This window comes from Enoplosus armatus, chromosome 5 (genome assembly GCF_043641665.1).
Source record: "Enoplosus armatus isolate fEnoArm2 chromosome 5, fEnoArm2.hap1, whole genome shotgun sequence".
Classification (NCBI taxonomy): Eukaryota; Metazoa; Chordata; class Actinopteri; order Centrarchiformes; family Enoplosidae; genus Enoplosus; species Enoplosus armatus.
The window spans coordinates 23,066,917-23,085,456 of NC_092184.1; the positions used below are offsets into that span (position 1 = coordinate 23,066,917).

Below are 18,540 nucleotides of genomic sequence, written 5' to 3' on the forward strand. Positions count from 1 at the left end.
TGTCCTACATTTAGGCTACTATTGCTTTTTCTGAGCATGTTGTGTACCATATTTGGCAAATTGGGAACATATTTTGTTGTAAATGTGCGTGAGCAGATGTGGGGGTGGTTTTAGCGTTGTTCATGGCACACACATATTATGCATCACTAAGCTGATGAACAGCCTGGTGAACAAACATAAACTACTATACTAATACTTGGATAAAAATGCATTCACACAATTGCGCAAATCACAAAAATTAAGTTCAGTGTAATTACAGTAAGAATAAAACACTCGGCTGTACTCGGCTAAAAATTAAAAGGTGATTTCAGCCATTATCTGTCATCATCCACAGCAGATTTTAAACAGCATGAAAGCCTTTTCCTTAAATGGATGAATCTCTACAGCCACCTCAAGGTTACAGGACAGATTCTGCAATTTAAAAATGTAACAGCGCAGAGCCACTACGCACAATCACAACAGGGATCCTGATGCAAAGTCTACACTGTCTTTTATTAACATGTTGAATGGTTAATAACTTCTTAAAACACATATACGGAGTACTTGCATTGATAGTAGATAGATAATCCTGACATGTGTAGCCTTTGATTTTGGGAGGTTTCATGCTATAGAATAATTTTGACTTGATTGGAATATTTGGCCATAGTTGCAAAATTAGGTGCATTTAAATAGAACCAGTAGTGAGTACAAGTTAAGTGCTTTCATCACCTTTCATTTCTCCCCCTGGTGAATAACCTGTCACATGGACTGTGGAGCTGCCTGTGGGATCTCTCTCTGTGCGGGTGCTCAGTTAATGCACAAACCTACAACACAACACCCCCCCCCCCCCCCCTAATTACTGTGGCTCTCTCTGACTCACTGCTCTTTCTCAGTCTCTGTCTTTCACTCTCGCTTTTCCTTTTCACTTTGAAGTTTGAAATTAGAGTTGAAAGCAAGGTCAGTGTATTTATAACATTTTCATCAGAGATTTATTATTTTTGAGGAATAGGAGATCATTAGCTGGAGAGGACACGGTGTGTTTTTTTTGGAGGGGGGGTGGGGGGGGGGGGAGAAACCTGAAACCCTCAAACCTGAAGAAGGAAAATTCTCCCGCATACTGTAGCTGGGGATATTTGAAATGAATTCTACTTTGGGGAGTGAATGAAAATGAAATTAAAACAGAATACATTAGAAAATAAATTCTCCAAGGTGTAGAGGTCTGATTGTATAAAGTAAGTGTGCGTCTTTCTACTGTACACCGCGTTTTTAGCTGCACAGTTATCCATCCTATAATTCATACAAACCCAACCACAGGGAAACATTAGCAGAGAGTGCTGCATATCTCTACAGAATTCATCCATCCTATAGTTGCAGATGTAAAGTGCTTTTCAAAGAGCTGCCCTTTCCAACATTGTTCCTTGAAGGTTGACCTATGACTAACATTTCCACTCAGTCCTTTATTCTCACTCCTCCCCCTTCAGTGTTGACAGCTGGACATCAGGCACTATATTGCTGTTACAGCTGAAATGTCATTCGCACTTCTTTCCTTCCCTATTGTCTTCCGTTCTTCATCTCCTCTCCTTTCCCACTTTCCTCCCCGTCGTCCCTCTTCCCCTGCCTGCCCTGTCATTTATAGAGGCGACAGGGTTATCAGGGTATGAGCAGTTGTGTCTTACCCGATCCATTTTTATCTATGCCTCCAAGGATTAATTCTCCAGTCACACATCCTCCTCAGCCAATCAACTTGCCCACCCCACTGCTTTAGTTGTTTTTGAGAAGAAAAAAAAAAGAAAAGCCAATTGGATTCTTCGTCACCTCATTCGAGTGCCTCCGCCCCGGGACCCCCGCCCCACCACCCCCATTCCATCTTTCCATATCGGGAAAACACATCTTCATTTTGGCTTGGTCATTTGACGACAGCAATAACTCTGTACGACTTCATTTAAAATGCTGTTTGGCACGATTGTGAAAGTCTTGTCAGTTGGTATTAAAGAGATGGGTTACTTGGGGATGGTGTGTGTGTGTGTGTGTGTGTGTGTGAGAGAGAGAGAGAGAGAGAGAGAGAGAGAAAGAGAAAGATGTTAGGTGGAGGGAGGCTGTTAGAGATGCTGTACAGAGACAAAGCTTCAATAATAACCTTGCTGGAGAAACAATCTGAAAGAGACAAACACTGAAATATTGTTTCTTAGAAAACATGGTTGATATGATGGAAGGGGGCAGCTTTATTTCAGTCTAACACAGCTACTCCTATCAGATTGGATCTGAATTCCCACATGCAGCTCTCACAAATGTGTTTACGACTTGGAACTCTTAAATGTTTTCGGTAAAGATTTTCCATATGTTTTTGTTAGTTACACAGTCAGCTAGGCGAATATTGATTTTTTTTGTAGTAAGTCTTTAAATCGGCACCAAAAAGAAAGGTGTGAAACTGGCAACATGCCTCACAACAAGAGGAAGCTACAGTACGACTACAGCACCGTCTTTATTGTAGGGCAACTGAGCAACTTTAATGGAGCAGTTGGGATTTAAGTGCCTGTTTATGGACAAATTGACAACAGTTGTTGAGAGCTGGCAGAGTCTGTTACTTTCCACATCAGCTTTTTGCCACTGTTTGTGCTGCTGTTGACATTTTTAAGCAGGTAACTCATAAGCTTTAATGGTTTACTTCCCAACCCTGCTTTTTGTGTTTAAATGATTTGAATGGCTAAATGAATGGAAATCTGATTTATAGAGAGTGTGGACTCATTTTTAATCATGGCAATTAAGGTTTATTGCACTACAATGCATTTGCTGGTCAAAGTCACACACTTTCAGCACATATTTCCACCTCCCAAACTCACACTTAAACTCTCAATGACATACAATAGTCTACATGCTCACTGATGGTTAAGGAAGACCCATTTTTAAGAACGCACACACACAGCGAGGTGCCGACCAGTACAAGTCCATCAAAAATGGATCCAAGTCTAATTCCTCATTAAACCCTCTCGAGCTTTATAGGGTCTACTGGATTATATTTGCTCTCAGACAACAGGGGAAAGTAAGTAAGGTCAATTCAGGTAGATTTTGAAGGTTGTTAGGGTTATAAATGTTAAGCGATGGGAAGGATTGGAGTATACCATGATTTGAAGAATTTGTTAGAAAAATAGTAGGTTGAAGGAACCAAATATGTTGACTTAAAATGAAAGAATGGATATGCAACCTTTTTTTTACCATTGATGAAAGCTGGTATTTACTAAAGAATATTCTGAAAAGATGACTGTAATATTATATGTTCTGTATTTATGGTCAGTCACATGCCTGATCAATGAACAGTATGTAAGGAAACTGGAAACAGCCTCAGACACCACCCTGATGAAGAAGAGAGATCCCCAAACATTTGGGGAACAAAGCTTGGTGTACTGGAGAAGATTTTTATCGACGTATTTACATTTTTGATAAAGACCTCTAAATTATCTACTACATCCCAATCAGGATTACAAGCATGAATCCCAAATACAATGAAATGAAAAAGGTAAAACTATTTTTATAAATGTCCTGTAAGTAGTGTATTAATACAATTGTGTTATATAGAGAAACACAAAACATTCAAATATGGCAGAAAAACACTAAGATGCACACATTCAAACATAAAACAACAACAAACAACTTATTGTTTCTAAATGTAGCACTTGAAGCAGCTCAGCATATTTGATAAAGTCAATGTACTCCACATGGCTAAATGAACTTATCGTAAGTCACTGTGGATAAAATCCTCAGTTAAATACATTTAATGTAGTGTAAAAACAGGAACACAAGTGACTTAAAAGTGTACAGCACTCTCCTTCTTCCTTCTAATATCCACCGATTGTCAACACAAAGAGCAGACAAAGAGTTGTTCATGTCACTGTTTGCAACACCTGCTGTGGCTTTAATCGCATTATTACTTTCTGGGTTTGTTCAGGATAACGGCAGGGTCACATTGCAGGAACAGACAGAGGCAAGTGATTTCGCAAGCTTTTCTTTACTTTGTGTCTAACAGTCACACAAGGATTTCTGCAGATTATTTACGAATTGACTTTCAATAACAAGCTGATACCGTGCATGTGCTCGATATACAGCAGGCGATGAATGCAGGTCAAGAGTGGATCATAGGTCTAGTTGCATTTGGTCAACAATAGTCGTCCTTGAAGCACACAGCTCACAAGGTTAGGAAGTAGAGAAGATCAAAAGTGAAACATCCTCAACTTTCAGAATGCATTGCATGTCTGCATGTTTATGATAATGTGCACCAGCACAACATTTCCCAGGCTCAAGCGTCCCATCCCAGGCAGAGGGCTCATGAATATCACCTCATTTTGCACATATTCTATTTCAGAATAGCCCGGGCTATTAGGAAATGAGGACAGATTTGATGTGAATGGTTCCATTGAAGATATATGATGGATAATGTGCATGTAGATTTTGGGTTCACCAAGAAAAATCCAGTTACAAAATACATTTATTTGTCAAATGTCAAGGTGTGCAGCATAAGGTTAAAGAGCACTGAAATCACGCTTGCTTCAGCTGATCGGCATCAGTAATTTCATTCATTCTTTGAAATCACTGGCTCAGTCATCAGCTATGTGGCTCAGCTACAAGGCCAAGAGGGGAACTGAGGATGATGTACAACACCTAGAATCCTGGGTGTGTCCTAGACAGACCGCAGACTGTAATGGTCGGCACAGCAACATCTCCAACCATCACCACCGAGACTGGAGCCCCTCAAGGCTGTGTCTTCAGTCCCTACCTCTAGCATTAGCCCATCCCCCATCACCACATACTTCAAGTACTCAGTGTCAACGCTGCCCCACTCTCCCATTTCATTCAGTGTTGTAACAGGAACTATCTGCAGCTGAACATTAATAAGGAACAGCCCCAACTCACACTGCACTTTCCTGAGTCCCATTCCCACCAATGGTGAGACGGTAGAACAGGTCGACAGCTTCAAATACCTTGGAATCACGCTGGACAATAAACTCAGGTGTGACTCTTTGACTTTATAAAAGCGTCACACAATCCATAATACTCTACTGCTCCCCCTGTTTTCTCACCATGCTGTCTGTCTCCAACAAGAACAAGTTGTCATGTGTTACACGCACTGCTTCTAAAATCATTGGGCCCCCAACCCCCAACCTCTCCGATCTCAATGACAGAGCCATCACTCGCCTGGCACTCAGCATAGCACATGACCCTGGACAACCCCGCAACCCATTTTTCACTCTACCCATCGGGGTGCAGATACAGGACACTCTGATGGAAAAGGGCACTTTTTAGTTTTGTCACCTCTGCCATAGCGGTGCTAAACTCCATAGCAAGAATCACAAGAACACATTGTGTTTTTCTGCACAAACGTGCATATATGACAAAGATATAAATATATCTTTGTTCTGGGGGCACACATAATGCCCACTCTGGAAACAAATGTCCCTTTTGGAGAAAATACAATCAATATATCTATCCTTTATTACCTTTATTAAAAGTAACTTTTACTCAACTTTTACTCCAGTCAAACAATGTCACTATCCCCTCAGAGCGGCAACATGGCCTAAAGTGTGTCGAGCCCAAAGGAATGTAGACCTGACACATACACATAATTAGAATAGTAAATCCACTTATCACAGGTTTAGAGGAAGAAGTTACTCATCTTCATTTGCCCGCATTATGCATGCTCCAACATTCATCATATTCCAAAGCCATTGATCATTATTTGTATTTCTGGCCTGCAATCTGTATATATCTGATACCCTCTCCCGACCACTTCACCCACTGTTAGTGAAAACAGTGATGTATGCCTCTACATCCTTCATGATTGATTGCATCTTTGCTGCTGACTCACTTTAAAACAGACTGTACCTTCTTAATTCATCTGAGTTGTTTTTGCCAGAGTAAAGGTTTCTCCCTCCCTCTTCCTCTCTCTCGGTTTCTGTTTGTTTGTGTGGGAGTGCGAGCAGTACAGTAGGGGTGAGGAGTAGATGGTGATCGCGAGGCAAGGTGATCATTAACTGCTGCGTCAAGATGAAATAGCTCGGTGTTACTTTGAACACCAGTGTCACACACGCACATACAAAGATTCTTCATTTCACCTTTAAATTTTGATTCCTATATTAAAGCCTACTTTTCTGAAAGTATGTGTCTGAACTCCGAATCAGTGCCAAGCGTCTGGTGGGTCCCCGTATGACAAGAGAAGCAATCTGTTTTCATGAGCTCAGGTCCCGGGGCAGGAGATTAAATTGCTTATTTGGATCCTGGGTTGAGAAAGTTTACTGTAAGTACCTCTGAGGGCTATAGCAGTGGGAAAAAAAGGTTCTCTAAAGCTGTTTTCTAAACTCTTCCTTTCACTGAGAGAATCAAGGTCAGCCTGTGTTTGCGTTTAATCTCTGTTTATAGCCAATAGTTTCTATGAAGAGATGGCAAAGGATGTTATGGGAGCAAAGCAGCTGGCATGGGGTTTTTTTTTAATGGAAAAGTCTCGTTGTTTTGTTGAGTGAAAATGTGTTTTACATAAAGATGAATAAAACACTTTTGCTTTTCAAGTTATGTAAAAAAGAAAAAAGACAAAATCAGTTGTCAACTTATGCTAGTTGACACCCCCCCGTAAGCTCTGACTCTTGGTCTGTATGAGATAAAACACACAACCTTGATGTCATTTCTCTTGTCTCTCCAGTTCCAGCCAACATCTACAAGGTGTCAGAAGACATCACAGTGAACGAGGGCAGTAACGTCACACTCAGTTGTTTGGCCAGTGGCAGGCCGGACCCTGCAATCACCTGGCGGCTGCTCAACCCCTCAGGTAAGAATCATCCAATCAGTACTCATTATCATTTGTGTCAGTCTAGATGTCTGGTCAATGGTGTGCCAGAGTCTTTCATCATCTGAATACCAGAATACCAGTCTCTCTGAATTACATGCTGTATGCAAGAGCTACGAGAGAGAATATACAGTATATATATATTCATCAGTCATCAGCCAGATTTGTTGGGCAATGCAGGACGAAGCTTGATTGATGTTCACATCTGTTATTGTTATTTTTACCTCATGATCTGACATTGCAGCCTGGCACTGCAATGTGACAGAGACGGGAAACTGACAAGAGAACTATTTGAAATGCACTTCTAATGACACTTCACCTGGACCTCCTCCCACAGCACGCACAACCTCCTTCCTTTTAACAAAACAAATGCATGTCCATGACCCCGGTTTCTGCCAGTCAGTTTCTCATGTGTTGTCATCGACCCTTTAGACCAACTTTAAATTCATATGTGCCTCCTGTGATTATATACACAGCCTCCAGTTTTTAAAGAGAAATCATAGAATATGGCCCAATGCAATTATGACTAGTATTTTCCTCAAATCATGCTTATTTTTGATTAATCTAGGTACATGGTAAAAGTATTGTTATTTTGTTTGTATTTGTATTGCATTGTATTTTGTGAGCAGTTAGCATACATATACATATGAGAAGTATAAATGACAGTTGAAAACACAGAACTGAACTTCCTATATAGGTCCTGCCCATGTCTAGAAAAATCTGAATGCAGATTTTTAAAAAAGTGACATTTTATTGAAATAAACTGTTGCAGATGCAGCTGCTAGCTTTGTTAGTTGGTACATCTATCCATATATGTGCTTTCAGATAGTGGCAATACTTTTCCTTTGGGATTTAATCCAATTTCAGAGAAAAGAATAATGTCTCCTACTGCTGATAAGCTTGTAGTGTGATGGAAGGAGATGCTTGAGTTGACAACATCTCAGTTTAATAACTGCCTTGTGTTGATTGAAAGCCATTCTCTTTGTGTGTCTTTATCAATTACTGTGCCAGTTTGTCAGCGCTTCAGACATGTTTCATCAAATACATCTGTTTCCTGCACCTGGAAGCTAAACAACTTGGATGGATGTATTTGCTCCTTTTGTCGGTTTGCATTAAAGTAGAGTGATTTGTTCGGCCTAATCCTGCAAGCCATATGGATCTGACCGGCTGCTATACAGAGCTGTGGTGAAAATTGAAAAATACCCTTCATTTTCTTGCTGCGAAACTGAAGAGGAGCCCTGAAGGTTCAGATGTCTCAAAGTTACTGTTGGCGAAGCGCTTTTGTAAGTTTAAACAGCTTTGAGGGAAGGAAAAAGCAATATCCGATAGTACGTTTTTTAAGCTGCAATGAACTGGGCCTCAGTAACTACGCCTCTGTAAGTTCTGTCCAGTTTCTTCCATAAGGTTAGCTTTTCTTTTCATTATGTTTTGTTGAGGAAGTAGACAGCACACCACTTTCCCTAAGTCTTTATTCTTTACTGAAACACTGTGAATGGTGAAACGGACACAGTGTGATGGAGGAACAATCCTGTCAGCGTCCTGGCAGGATTGGATCCTGTAAGTCTACACAGGCACATGTGGCGCCAGAGATGGGGGTCCCACACCATTTGCAAACACTGGCGCTGTTGTTATTTTTGTTGTTGTTTTGCGGGTGTCTTCCACCCCAGAATACATAAGTCTAACCCAGTTTGAGAGCATGTGGCGGACTGCTGAGAGAGATAATGATGTCTGGCAGCCTGTGGTCTCACTTCTTCACGCCTTCGCCTGCCTGGGCGGTAACGCTGCTTCGCCCTGCTAGCGAGGCTCTCAACTGTTTGCTGGGACCACAGATGTTCATGAGTCACAAAATGCCAGTCCAAGTCAAGACTCAAGTCTTTTATTCAAAGCCTGAGTCAAGTCTTGATTCTACAGTATGAGGATCAAGCTCAAGTCTACACAATGGTTTAAACTTACCAACAATATGACTATTTCCACAAATTTCACTGCAGATAAATCATACTTTTTATTGTTATAAGGGTATAAAGGAAAAACTGTTGTCATTACTTTGAAGCACATTATCAAGAGGGTGCAGTCATCTCAGTAGATAAACAACTGAACTACAGTAAATTGGCCAATGAATAGTAGCAACGTTGCATGTTTTGACTGATACTGCAAGCTAACCTGCCTCATAAACTGGCTCAAATTAGCAACAGGCTACCATTTACTACCTTAAGTGGAAAAGACACTTGATTATTAAAATCAAACACATGGTGAAGCACTGTTTAAACAAAGTTAACAAGCATCTACTCATTCAGAACAGCGGTGTCATAAGGTCAAGGCTAGCGCTAATGGCTCATTACACTGATGGCAGAGGCCCACTCTGATGTAGATGAAGTAAGGTTGTAAAAGAGAAAATTCATCAAGAATATTCACAATGCCTTACCAATCTTAGATCATAGCCTTGAGTGCCAAAATCTGGCTGAAGCTCATCATTGCATAACCACATGAATATTCATATTCAGATTGATGCCTTTGTGCACATGTTGCTGTGCACGAATGTGTGAAAATTTCGGTCTTTAACCCTGACGACTGCATGCTTGATTTAAACCTGTCGTTAATTTAAACCTAATTCTCAACCCAAAACCAAAGATTAAACCACCTGTCAAAATCACTTCCACACTCAAGTTGTCAGAAACTCAAACTCGTTCCCACAGGACAGCAGCACAAGAGCACCAAAACACAGATACAAACACACTCATATAGAAAATCTTTAAAATGAGGGCACTCTGTAGTATTTTCTTCAAGCCACATGAGACAACAGTCCTCCAGATTAATGACAACCAGGCCCAGACTGGCCATCGGGAGCACTGGGAGAGTTCCCAGTGGAACACTGTCTCTTTAACTGGAAGTCCTCTTTAAAAGTGCATCATTTTCAGTAGTTTAATGAGGAATGATTGAAAGAAAACCAAGTTGCATTACTGTTTGAAGAATAAAGACACTTTGGCACTTTATCGTATTTAGAAAAAGACTCAGGGGAAATATGCACTAATCTACACAGATGAGCTACAGCAGCAACAGATATAAACAAACAGTCCCTCCTTTATATAGCTTGCAAACATGTATGAAAAAGTCCAACTACCCTCCCATCCTATTGGTTACCTTTGTAATCTGGGCCATAATGCCCACCTCCTCATTGTTGTGGTTGGTCAACTAAAGGTTTTCTTTGTCTGGCACTAAGTGCCCATCGGCTTCTGTGGCTATTAACTTTGAAGTAGAGCAAGCTAGATTTTAGCATGAAGACAATAGAGTGAATAATTATAGAAATAATATGATAGTTTGATAATATACAGTTGAACAAATTTAGTCGATCGGCTGAAAATTAATCAGGAGCTATTTTGCTAATCGATCCAAAAATTCTCTGCTTCCATATTTTCAAATGTGACTATTTTCTCGCTTCTTTAGTCTTTCATCATGTGAATATTTTGTGGTTTTGGACTGTTGGTCAGAAAAAACAAGTCATCTAAAAGATGTCACCTCGGGCTTTGGGAAATTGTGATGGCCATTTTTCACCATCTGACATTTTATAGACCAAACAATTAATCAATTAATGAGAAAATGATCGACAGATTAATCGATAATAAAGATAATCATTAGTTGCAGCCCCAGTAAAATCTAAGCACACCTGCCATTTTATGACAACAGTGTTAGCAGACCCACAGAAAATAGACTGTTTTCAACATAGAAACATCGTTGCTATGTAGATACATGAGTCTAACTACAGAGGCTACCGAGTGTATTAAACAGGTAATGCCATGATTGAATTCTATTTTCAAATGTTGCCAAACTCAAAAAGCAATTTATGCCAAAGGAGAGGCTGAAGGAGCAAGCAAAAAAGGTTTGCTTTAAATCAAACTGACAACACTGTAAAACTCTAGACTACATCAAACCAAACTGACTACAACAACCCAGGAAGTCATCAAACTGCAGACGGTAACAAGTCAGATCTGGAATGTGTCAGCTGGCATCTGAAACCTGAGTGACAAATGATGCCTCCAATGCCGGAGTTGAAACGTTTTCAGCCAACTGTCTAAATTGGTATTCCATCCTAAGATTTGTTTATGAGACAGTTAATAGCAGGGTTTCTCAGGGTGTCCACATCGATTACGGCTGTCATCTGTTTCTACGGGGCCATCCAAGCTGAAACTGCTCCTTCTCAGCTCTGCACAATCTTATTTCTCTGTTATTGTTGCCTCTGTCGCTCGGTTATCATGAAGCTAATTAGATTATAAGTGACGTGTTAGGTTTCTTAATGACAAAATGGCATGCTGGGTAGATTGAAAGATAAACAGAAAGAGCGTTTTCAGTGCTGGGGATATGTATGTATGTACATAATTAGACTCCATCAAAGATACTGTTTGTGGTTGTCATTGAAACGAGAAGTCAGGCAGGTTATTTGCTGGCACATCACTGAGCTACGTTTGTAATTAAGGAATTGTGAGACTGAATTGAATGACTTTTCCCGAGGTCTCATAATACACCGCTAGAGCAAGTCTGAGGCAGAGATTTTCAGACCCGCTGTGTCGAGACTACAGAGAGCCATCAGATGAAGTGAGGAACACTGCGGCTTGGTAAATATTACAACCCTTTGAGCATGATCTAAGATGACATTGAGGCGGGAGATGCTTCATTATGAGTAAGGATGTGGACTTTTGTGGGCAGAGCAAACAAGGTGCTCATTAAAGTGGTACATGCACCAGTTCACCCGAAGGGTTTTTATTTATCGTTAGGCTTACATTGCCAAAGCAGATAACAAGCATAGTGTGACAATTACCACAATCACAAATAATAACCTGAATGAAACCTTGTGTAATTATTAACCCATTTCTTCCATACACCGTGTACAAAATATTACGCCATTATTATCTTGAGTTAGAATCTGTGGTCTCTGCTCCAAAACACCAGTCATTCCCTAAACTTAACCAAGAGTTTATTATTGTATCCATGGCGACTAAAGTCCCCTAACCTTAACGTTGTAGTCATTTTACCCCAAACCACGATGTTTTCCTAACCTTTGGAAGGCACAGACTCATGGTGTCAGACCAGAAAACACTCATATGTCTCGTTTTATGTATTCTAGTCGTTTAATTTGGGGGACTTTTTTTTGCAGTTTCATAAAAGTCCTCTAACTCATCTCCTTGTCTTTGATGAGAAGATATTCACATATAACTCAATAGGCACCTAATGGCCTTTCACCTGGATTCATCATCATCATGCGATTCATCAGGAGAATAAGTGTTGCTATCGTTATAAAACTCCACTGCACTGTATGCATAGAATTTGAGTGTGAAAATATCGACTGATGGCTGATGAAAAAACAACACAACACATCCATCATGTGTCTCATTAAATAGGTTGCTTTGACAACAGTCACAGAAGGCAGCAATGGAGACTCTGAAGATCTGAGGGGGACGCAGTGTGTAATAGCTGCAGAAGCAGCGTGACATCTGTTTTACCTGTGTGAGACAGTGGCCATGCTGTACGTAGCACGCTATCTTGTGGTTCTTGTACTTTTTATGAAAGCCCTTTTTGTTCGGCCTTTGCGTGGGCGCTGCTGCGGATATTGACTGAATAACTCATTGCTCAAACTGGGAGAGAGGCGAATGATCAATAGAGCGTGGAGGGAACGGGGAGGAGAGCAGAGGTGACGGGATGTTCAGCGGGATGGGAGGAAGGAAAGAAGATGAAAGAGAAGGGTGAGGAGAAGTACAAGATGTGTGTGTGTGTTTGGGTGAGAGAGAGAGAGAGAGAGAGCATGAATGCACATGTATGTTACATTAATGCATGATGCCTCCAGTGTCCAGTGCAACATGCATGTGCTAAGACCTACAAGCATGTTGGTGTTGATCTCTTTAGCTGGCTGGTTCCCGGCTTTAGTCCACTCCTGATTTATTTAACTCCCCCAGAATGATTGCTGTGGGTGGGAGGCCGGGAGAATGGCAGCACCCCGTCGAGCACGAATGGAGGATTGGGGGGGGGGGGGGGGGGGGGTGGAGCCGCTGGTCAAACAAGGAATCCTTCACTGCATGCCTCTCAGACCACCAAAATAGCGGTCAGACAAGTATGAAAAAGACATGCCCTCTGGCTGCCTCTGGTGTTCCATGACACATGGAGGACCCACGCAGAGGAAAGAAGAGGAACTGGAGGAAGTTATGCTCTCCTCAGGGAAGGAGGAAAGGAGGAAGTAACAAAGAAAAGAGACAGGGGAGACAGGCAGGAGATAGAGAGAGAGAGAAATGACAGAACAAGAATAGTGTTTTATTATGCAAATGGCCAGTTTCATTAGATGTGCAATTATTCTTATCATTAGTTATAGTAACTCCAGTAGTTAATTAATGTTCAATTATGCATTCGAGATCCTCTCACCTCTCTGGTGTAATAGAGTTTGTCAGTCATTTAGCACTGCAGGGAGGACAACCACAGTGAACCTCGAATCCACTCAAGCAGAGGCACACACATCTGGACATCTGAGGAGCTTGCAGGGAAAGTAGTACAACGCTGGCGATTTAAATTCAAGTCATAAAGACGCCTTGACTTATTTACGATGCTGCACCCTTGCGGCTGAATGGACGAACGGCTGCGAATAGTGTCTTGTAACAAAAGATATCGGTTTTACTTTCCTCAACACCTATTGCCTGTCCATCAGCAGTCATGTTTACTGTCACGGTGTCCTTGAGCAACAAGCTGAACCCTTAAGGTGCTCTGGATAATAGTGTCAGCTAACTGTATGGTAAGCTATGAATCTACCACAACAGTTTCATTGCGACAAAGACATCTGTCCAAATGAATTGATTTGGACCGCAGCCCACACTCCTACGCTATATGATCCGGCTGCATATTGAAGTCATAAGCCTTTTATAACAGTGCTTGGCAGGGCAGCCTTTTAGAGGGTTGATGCTGAGTGCCCTTGACATCCCTCCTACGTCGGCCTCGGCAGTGTCGGCCATGCTCCAAGACAGGGCTCGAGAAAGTCTCCCCAGGACTGTCACCTTGTCTGGAAAGCTCTCTCCCTGTTCCTCTCTGCAACTCTTTGTCTGTCCATCTTCAGCTGTCACTCTGTCTTCCTCTCCCTCATTTTCACTCTCATTGTCTCCTCCTCTTTCCATCATCCTCCCATCTCTTCCTTCAGCAGAGTATGACAGTCACTTCAATTGTCCTTTCCGCACCTCATCTCACTGTCTGGGGAGAGACATGGAGCAGGAGAGCGCTGCACAGCACACATATGCACACACAGACACATATCTCTGCCTCTCAGGAGGGAGTGGAGCAGGCAAGAGTGGAGATACATAGGTGCCTCAGTAGTGTAACTCCCGTGTAGTGGGAGTGGGTGAGCAGATTAGGCAGGAGACTCACACACACATATATAGACACACACATATCATTGTGTGCCAAGCTGTCAGTAACAGAGAGGAGCTGACAAGCCTGCTGATTGTGGGAGTGAAGTGTAAGGTGGTGACAGGTCCTTGTCAGAGCAACCCAGGTCAAACCTCCGGCTCCAAGTCTCCAGCTGTGTGCGAGTGTGTGTGTGTGTGTGTGTGTGTGTCAGTTGAGCGCCAGCCTTTTGGGACGACAGCTGCTTATCTGTCTCTCAGCAGGTCTCAGATCTGCTGACTGTCACTGTTCACTTGTTTGTTTACAATCAGCACCACAAGCAGCTGGTCTGAAATCAGTCTGTTGTCACACAGTGCACAGAACATCATGAGCACAGCTTGCCCTGAGTCTGCCCAGCCTCATTAGGTGTAGTCACCGCTGGGTTGGCTGAACACTGGAGCTCACACTTGTTTAAAGTCACAACTGTACAGAAACTCAGCACTTTATTTCCAGTCCATAAGCACTTTTTCAAGAGCCCGGAGTCACACAGCCCTTCAGGGACGAAATAGCCTGAAGGAGAAGCGAACCCGTGATTTGAAGGTTTCTGGTTCGAATCCCTGCGCAAGGCGAGGAGATAGAAGCAGGGGAGGAGACTGGAGACACGAGGTCTTCTCTGTATTTTACCTCTTCTTCACATGCCCTTGAGCAAGCCCCCTGTTGCACCAGCAGAGCTGCTAAGTAGACAGTGGTGAAATAATGTGGTCATACTGGGCAGCTCCCATGCACAGATAGGTGATAAATTAAAGGAAAAGCCTAAATAAATGAGTGGAGGAATGTAACAATAATGAGAATAATATGCTATGGCCTTTGCATTCACCAGAACTCACAGAAGTGATCACCTATGGGAGTGACTGACACTGTAGCCTGTAGGTCTTTGAAAAAGTAATTTGCCTGGTAGCTTAAACAGAGCAGATCACAAGAGATTATACAGCTTGCAAATAGAAAATGTACCCATCTGTGTGGGCAGTGTAACCTTCCCCAATTAGGATATTGTGTTATTTTGTTTTTCCTAGTTATGTGGTACAAAGGAGTATCTAGACCACTAAAACGATATGATGTTTCAAGGAAGAAGTTGCAATGTTTTGAGAATAAAGTCATCATTATCCGTAATGAAATGATGATCCACATCATGATATCGCAGGAAATAATGTTGTAAAGTTGTATTTTTTATTTTCTTTGCAGAAGTAATATTTCAAAATAACCTAATACAAGATTGTGGGTATATGAGTTACCAGAAAATGTTTTGGTTGTTATTTTCTCAAAATATAACAACTTTTCTGTCAAAATATTATAACACTATTGTCATAATATAATAAAATAAATTACAACTTTATTCTCATAACAATGCAACTCATTTCTCAAACTCTTACCACATAATTCCCAAAAAATCTAATCTAATCAGTCTTTACATGGGGACTGAAAGTGGTAAAGCTCTATAAACATATATATTGTAAATCAGTTCTACATGTGTGACATGGAACAATGTCATCTGTCGGTTACAGTGCAGAAAAAACTGAGATGTTGCAGGAGGCAAGTGATTTACAGCCGATTATGCAGATGCTACGTTTAGCAACTAAATAAAACTGATATAGTCATGGTCATGTGGAGTGATGAGGGCACGTGACAGCCTTGACCTACTGGCAACACATCTCTTTAATCACATGCACGCTCACACGCAAACACACACATCCTTGTTCTTCCGTCTTTATGTGCACCTTCTGATGGCATTCATCCCTGAAGCCAAACCTCAAGACTTACGTGCAGAGATGCAGCGTGATTAGGAGTTTATCAGTGTCAGGTCCTGACTCACAGTGTATCTGTGTATGTGTCTTTGCATGCAGTGGTGTGAGCACGACAAAGACAGTTGAAGGAGAGAGTGCAGATAAAACCAGTGATAGAGGGGTAAGCAGTGATACTCTGTGCCTGACCTTGCTATTCTTCTATAACACAAAGCCTCTTTTCCCTTGGTAAACACAAGCCCATTGAATCTACCCAGACAGTAATAAGAAGTCTCCCCACCACAATAGGCTAGATCCATTTATCAGCCAAGTATAAGTAAAAGTGGACAACCAAACTACCCTTCATGAGAATTAAATCGCTAAACCCTGTTCTGTTTTATCAATAATTAATTTCCTTTCAAAGTCTCAGACTTGAATAGAACAAACAATCAAACGTGCCATAAAATGTGCGGCCTCACTGAGAGAAACCACAAAAAACAGCAATGGCATATGAGAAGTTGAAGAAGAAGAAGAAGAAGAAGAAGAAGAAGAAGAAGAAGAAGAAGAAGAAGAAGAGAGTGGGAAAACGAGATAGAGAGAGGAAAGACAGCGTTCAGGAAAACAGACGGCTGCACAGCTCCGCTGTGCGTATCATTTCTTCGGCTCAAGAAGCGGCAAATAAACAGCCGTCTTGTTTTTGGCTCCAACACCTGTGTTATTTCTGCACCGCCAGCAGCAGTGGCAGCAAATGGCTTGTGAATAGAAGTGGAAGTTCACCTTTTGTCCTCAAACTGCTGAAAAGATATTGTTCCTGTAGGATTTCTTCTCAGATATACAGAATTGGTGCCAAGTGTAATAGGACATTAGAATTATCACAGGGATATTTCTGATGCTTTCATTTCGAAGGAATTAAGGCATTTCAGATTGTGGTTTCTGCTAAACTACCAGAGTGTATAAATGTTAAATATGCATTTATATTGTTGTAAAATGATATTTGTTATTTAAAGCCAATGCCTGACACACTGAAAACAGTGCGGTATGCCTTTAAGATAGCTGTATTAAGCCCTGTAGATTTATATTTGCATTGCATGGCATGTTTGGTTTTGGCAACACACTGTCAATAGAGTCATAATTGAGCTTAAGATTCATTTAGTTTCTGAGCTCAGTCATCTTTTCATTATCTCCACCGTGGGTGAGTGTGTTGATGAGGATAGTCGCTCGGTAATTATGTGTTGACCCATCATTTAAATCACACCGAGTCCTGACAGGAAGATAGCAACCATGTGTTACATAAAGCCAGGAACAACTGTCCAAACACAAATGCACACACACACACACACACACACACACACACACACACACACACATACACAAAGTCCAGAGTGGAGTGATGGGTATGCACGTATACAGACACAGGCACACTTACTGTCACACTTGTGCAGACAAAAGAAAATAAATGTCGCAGGGTCTTTTATGCTACTCGACTCTGAAGTTTCTCAAATCAGCTGCTTAACATAAATTAGCATTTGCAAAATAAATGTAATGTTTCGCACTGTGGTAAAGTGATGCTGATGAATGATGCATGAGGATATGCTAATGAGTACCATCCAGTTGCCAGCTGAAGTTGCTGGTTTGTGATTCACATCCCGCACCCCTCCGTCTCCTCTGACTCTGTCACTTTTCCCTCCCTGGTCCCCCCTCTTGCTTTGGGAGGTGTGGGGTGGGGGCATGTGTACATGTATGGACCTACAGAATCTGAGTTGGTGCTCCCATCCCACTGCTGTCCCTCACTCCTACAGAGTACTTTAATTGACGTGGAAAACTTGTTCACATAAACTTGAAATTGCCAGTGCAATGCAAATCAGTATCCAGCAGCCATTTGTAGAAGTGTACTTCTTCCAGGCCCCTCAACTCTTCCCAACTCACTTACAAAAGCCTGCTGTTGCATATCCCAAAGGCTGCAGGGCTTTCAACAGTATAATGTGTAGAAAAAGACAGCAATTATATGCATATTCTTTTCAGCATGGCTAGTGCCAAGCTGCATGGTAAATTAGAGAATGGCAAAAACAATTTGAGCTCGGTGTCAAAGAAGGGGTGAAAGGCGAGTTTAGAGAGCTGCTTTAAATTCATTATTTAAAAAAATAACCATGATTGATGTGCTCAGCTATATGCATGTGGTACGCACTATATGTTTTGCAGTTTGGGCATTCACAAACCTTTAACTTTTTCATGAAGGTTCAAATGATAATGGCTAGGGAGACAAGCTGGCTGAAGTGCTTCATTTAGGCCATCGCTTCTCAGCTGTAGGCAGCTGTAATGCAGCTTACTGTATTACTTAATTATTCACAGGTGTTTCCTGTAATTGTCAATTATAACATGGTTTCCATTTACAGTATCCTTTTGGAGCAGGATTTCAAACTCCCACATCAGAGGTATTACTTGTCAGCAGCTCCTAAAACAATGCTTTCTAAAAAGAAATGGTTTCCAGTCACCAAGCATCTCAGCGAAGGTAATCTAGTTTAGGATTTTTGTGGGCTGGGTATACAGTTCTCTCTGATAACCATGGAATAGTTTCATTCACGAATTAGATATGCAGGCCCTCAAATA

At 41.5% G+C, this 18,540-nt stretch overlaps 1 protein-coding gene across 1 annotated transcript in view; it reads left to right on the forward strand.

Moving 5' to 3' along the window:
* The window catches only part of lsamp (limbic system associated membrane protein), a 166,458-nt gene that overhangs the window by 133,032 nt on the left and 14,886 nt on the right, over positions 1-18,540 (forward strand). The window contains exon 4 of the mRNA XM_070905620.1: positions 6,665-6,790. Within this exon, the coding sequence (XP_070761721.1) occupies positions 6,665-6,790 (126 nt within the window). The remainder of the gene's footprint in view (positions 1-6,664; positions 6,791-18,540) is intronic.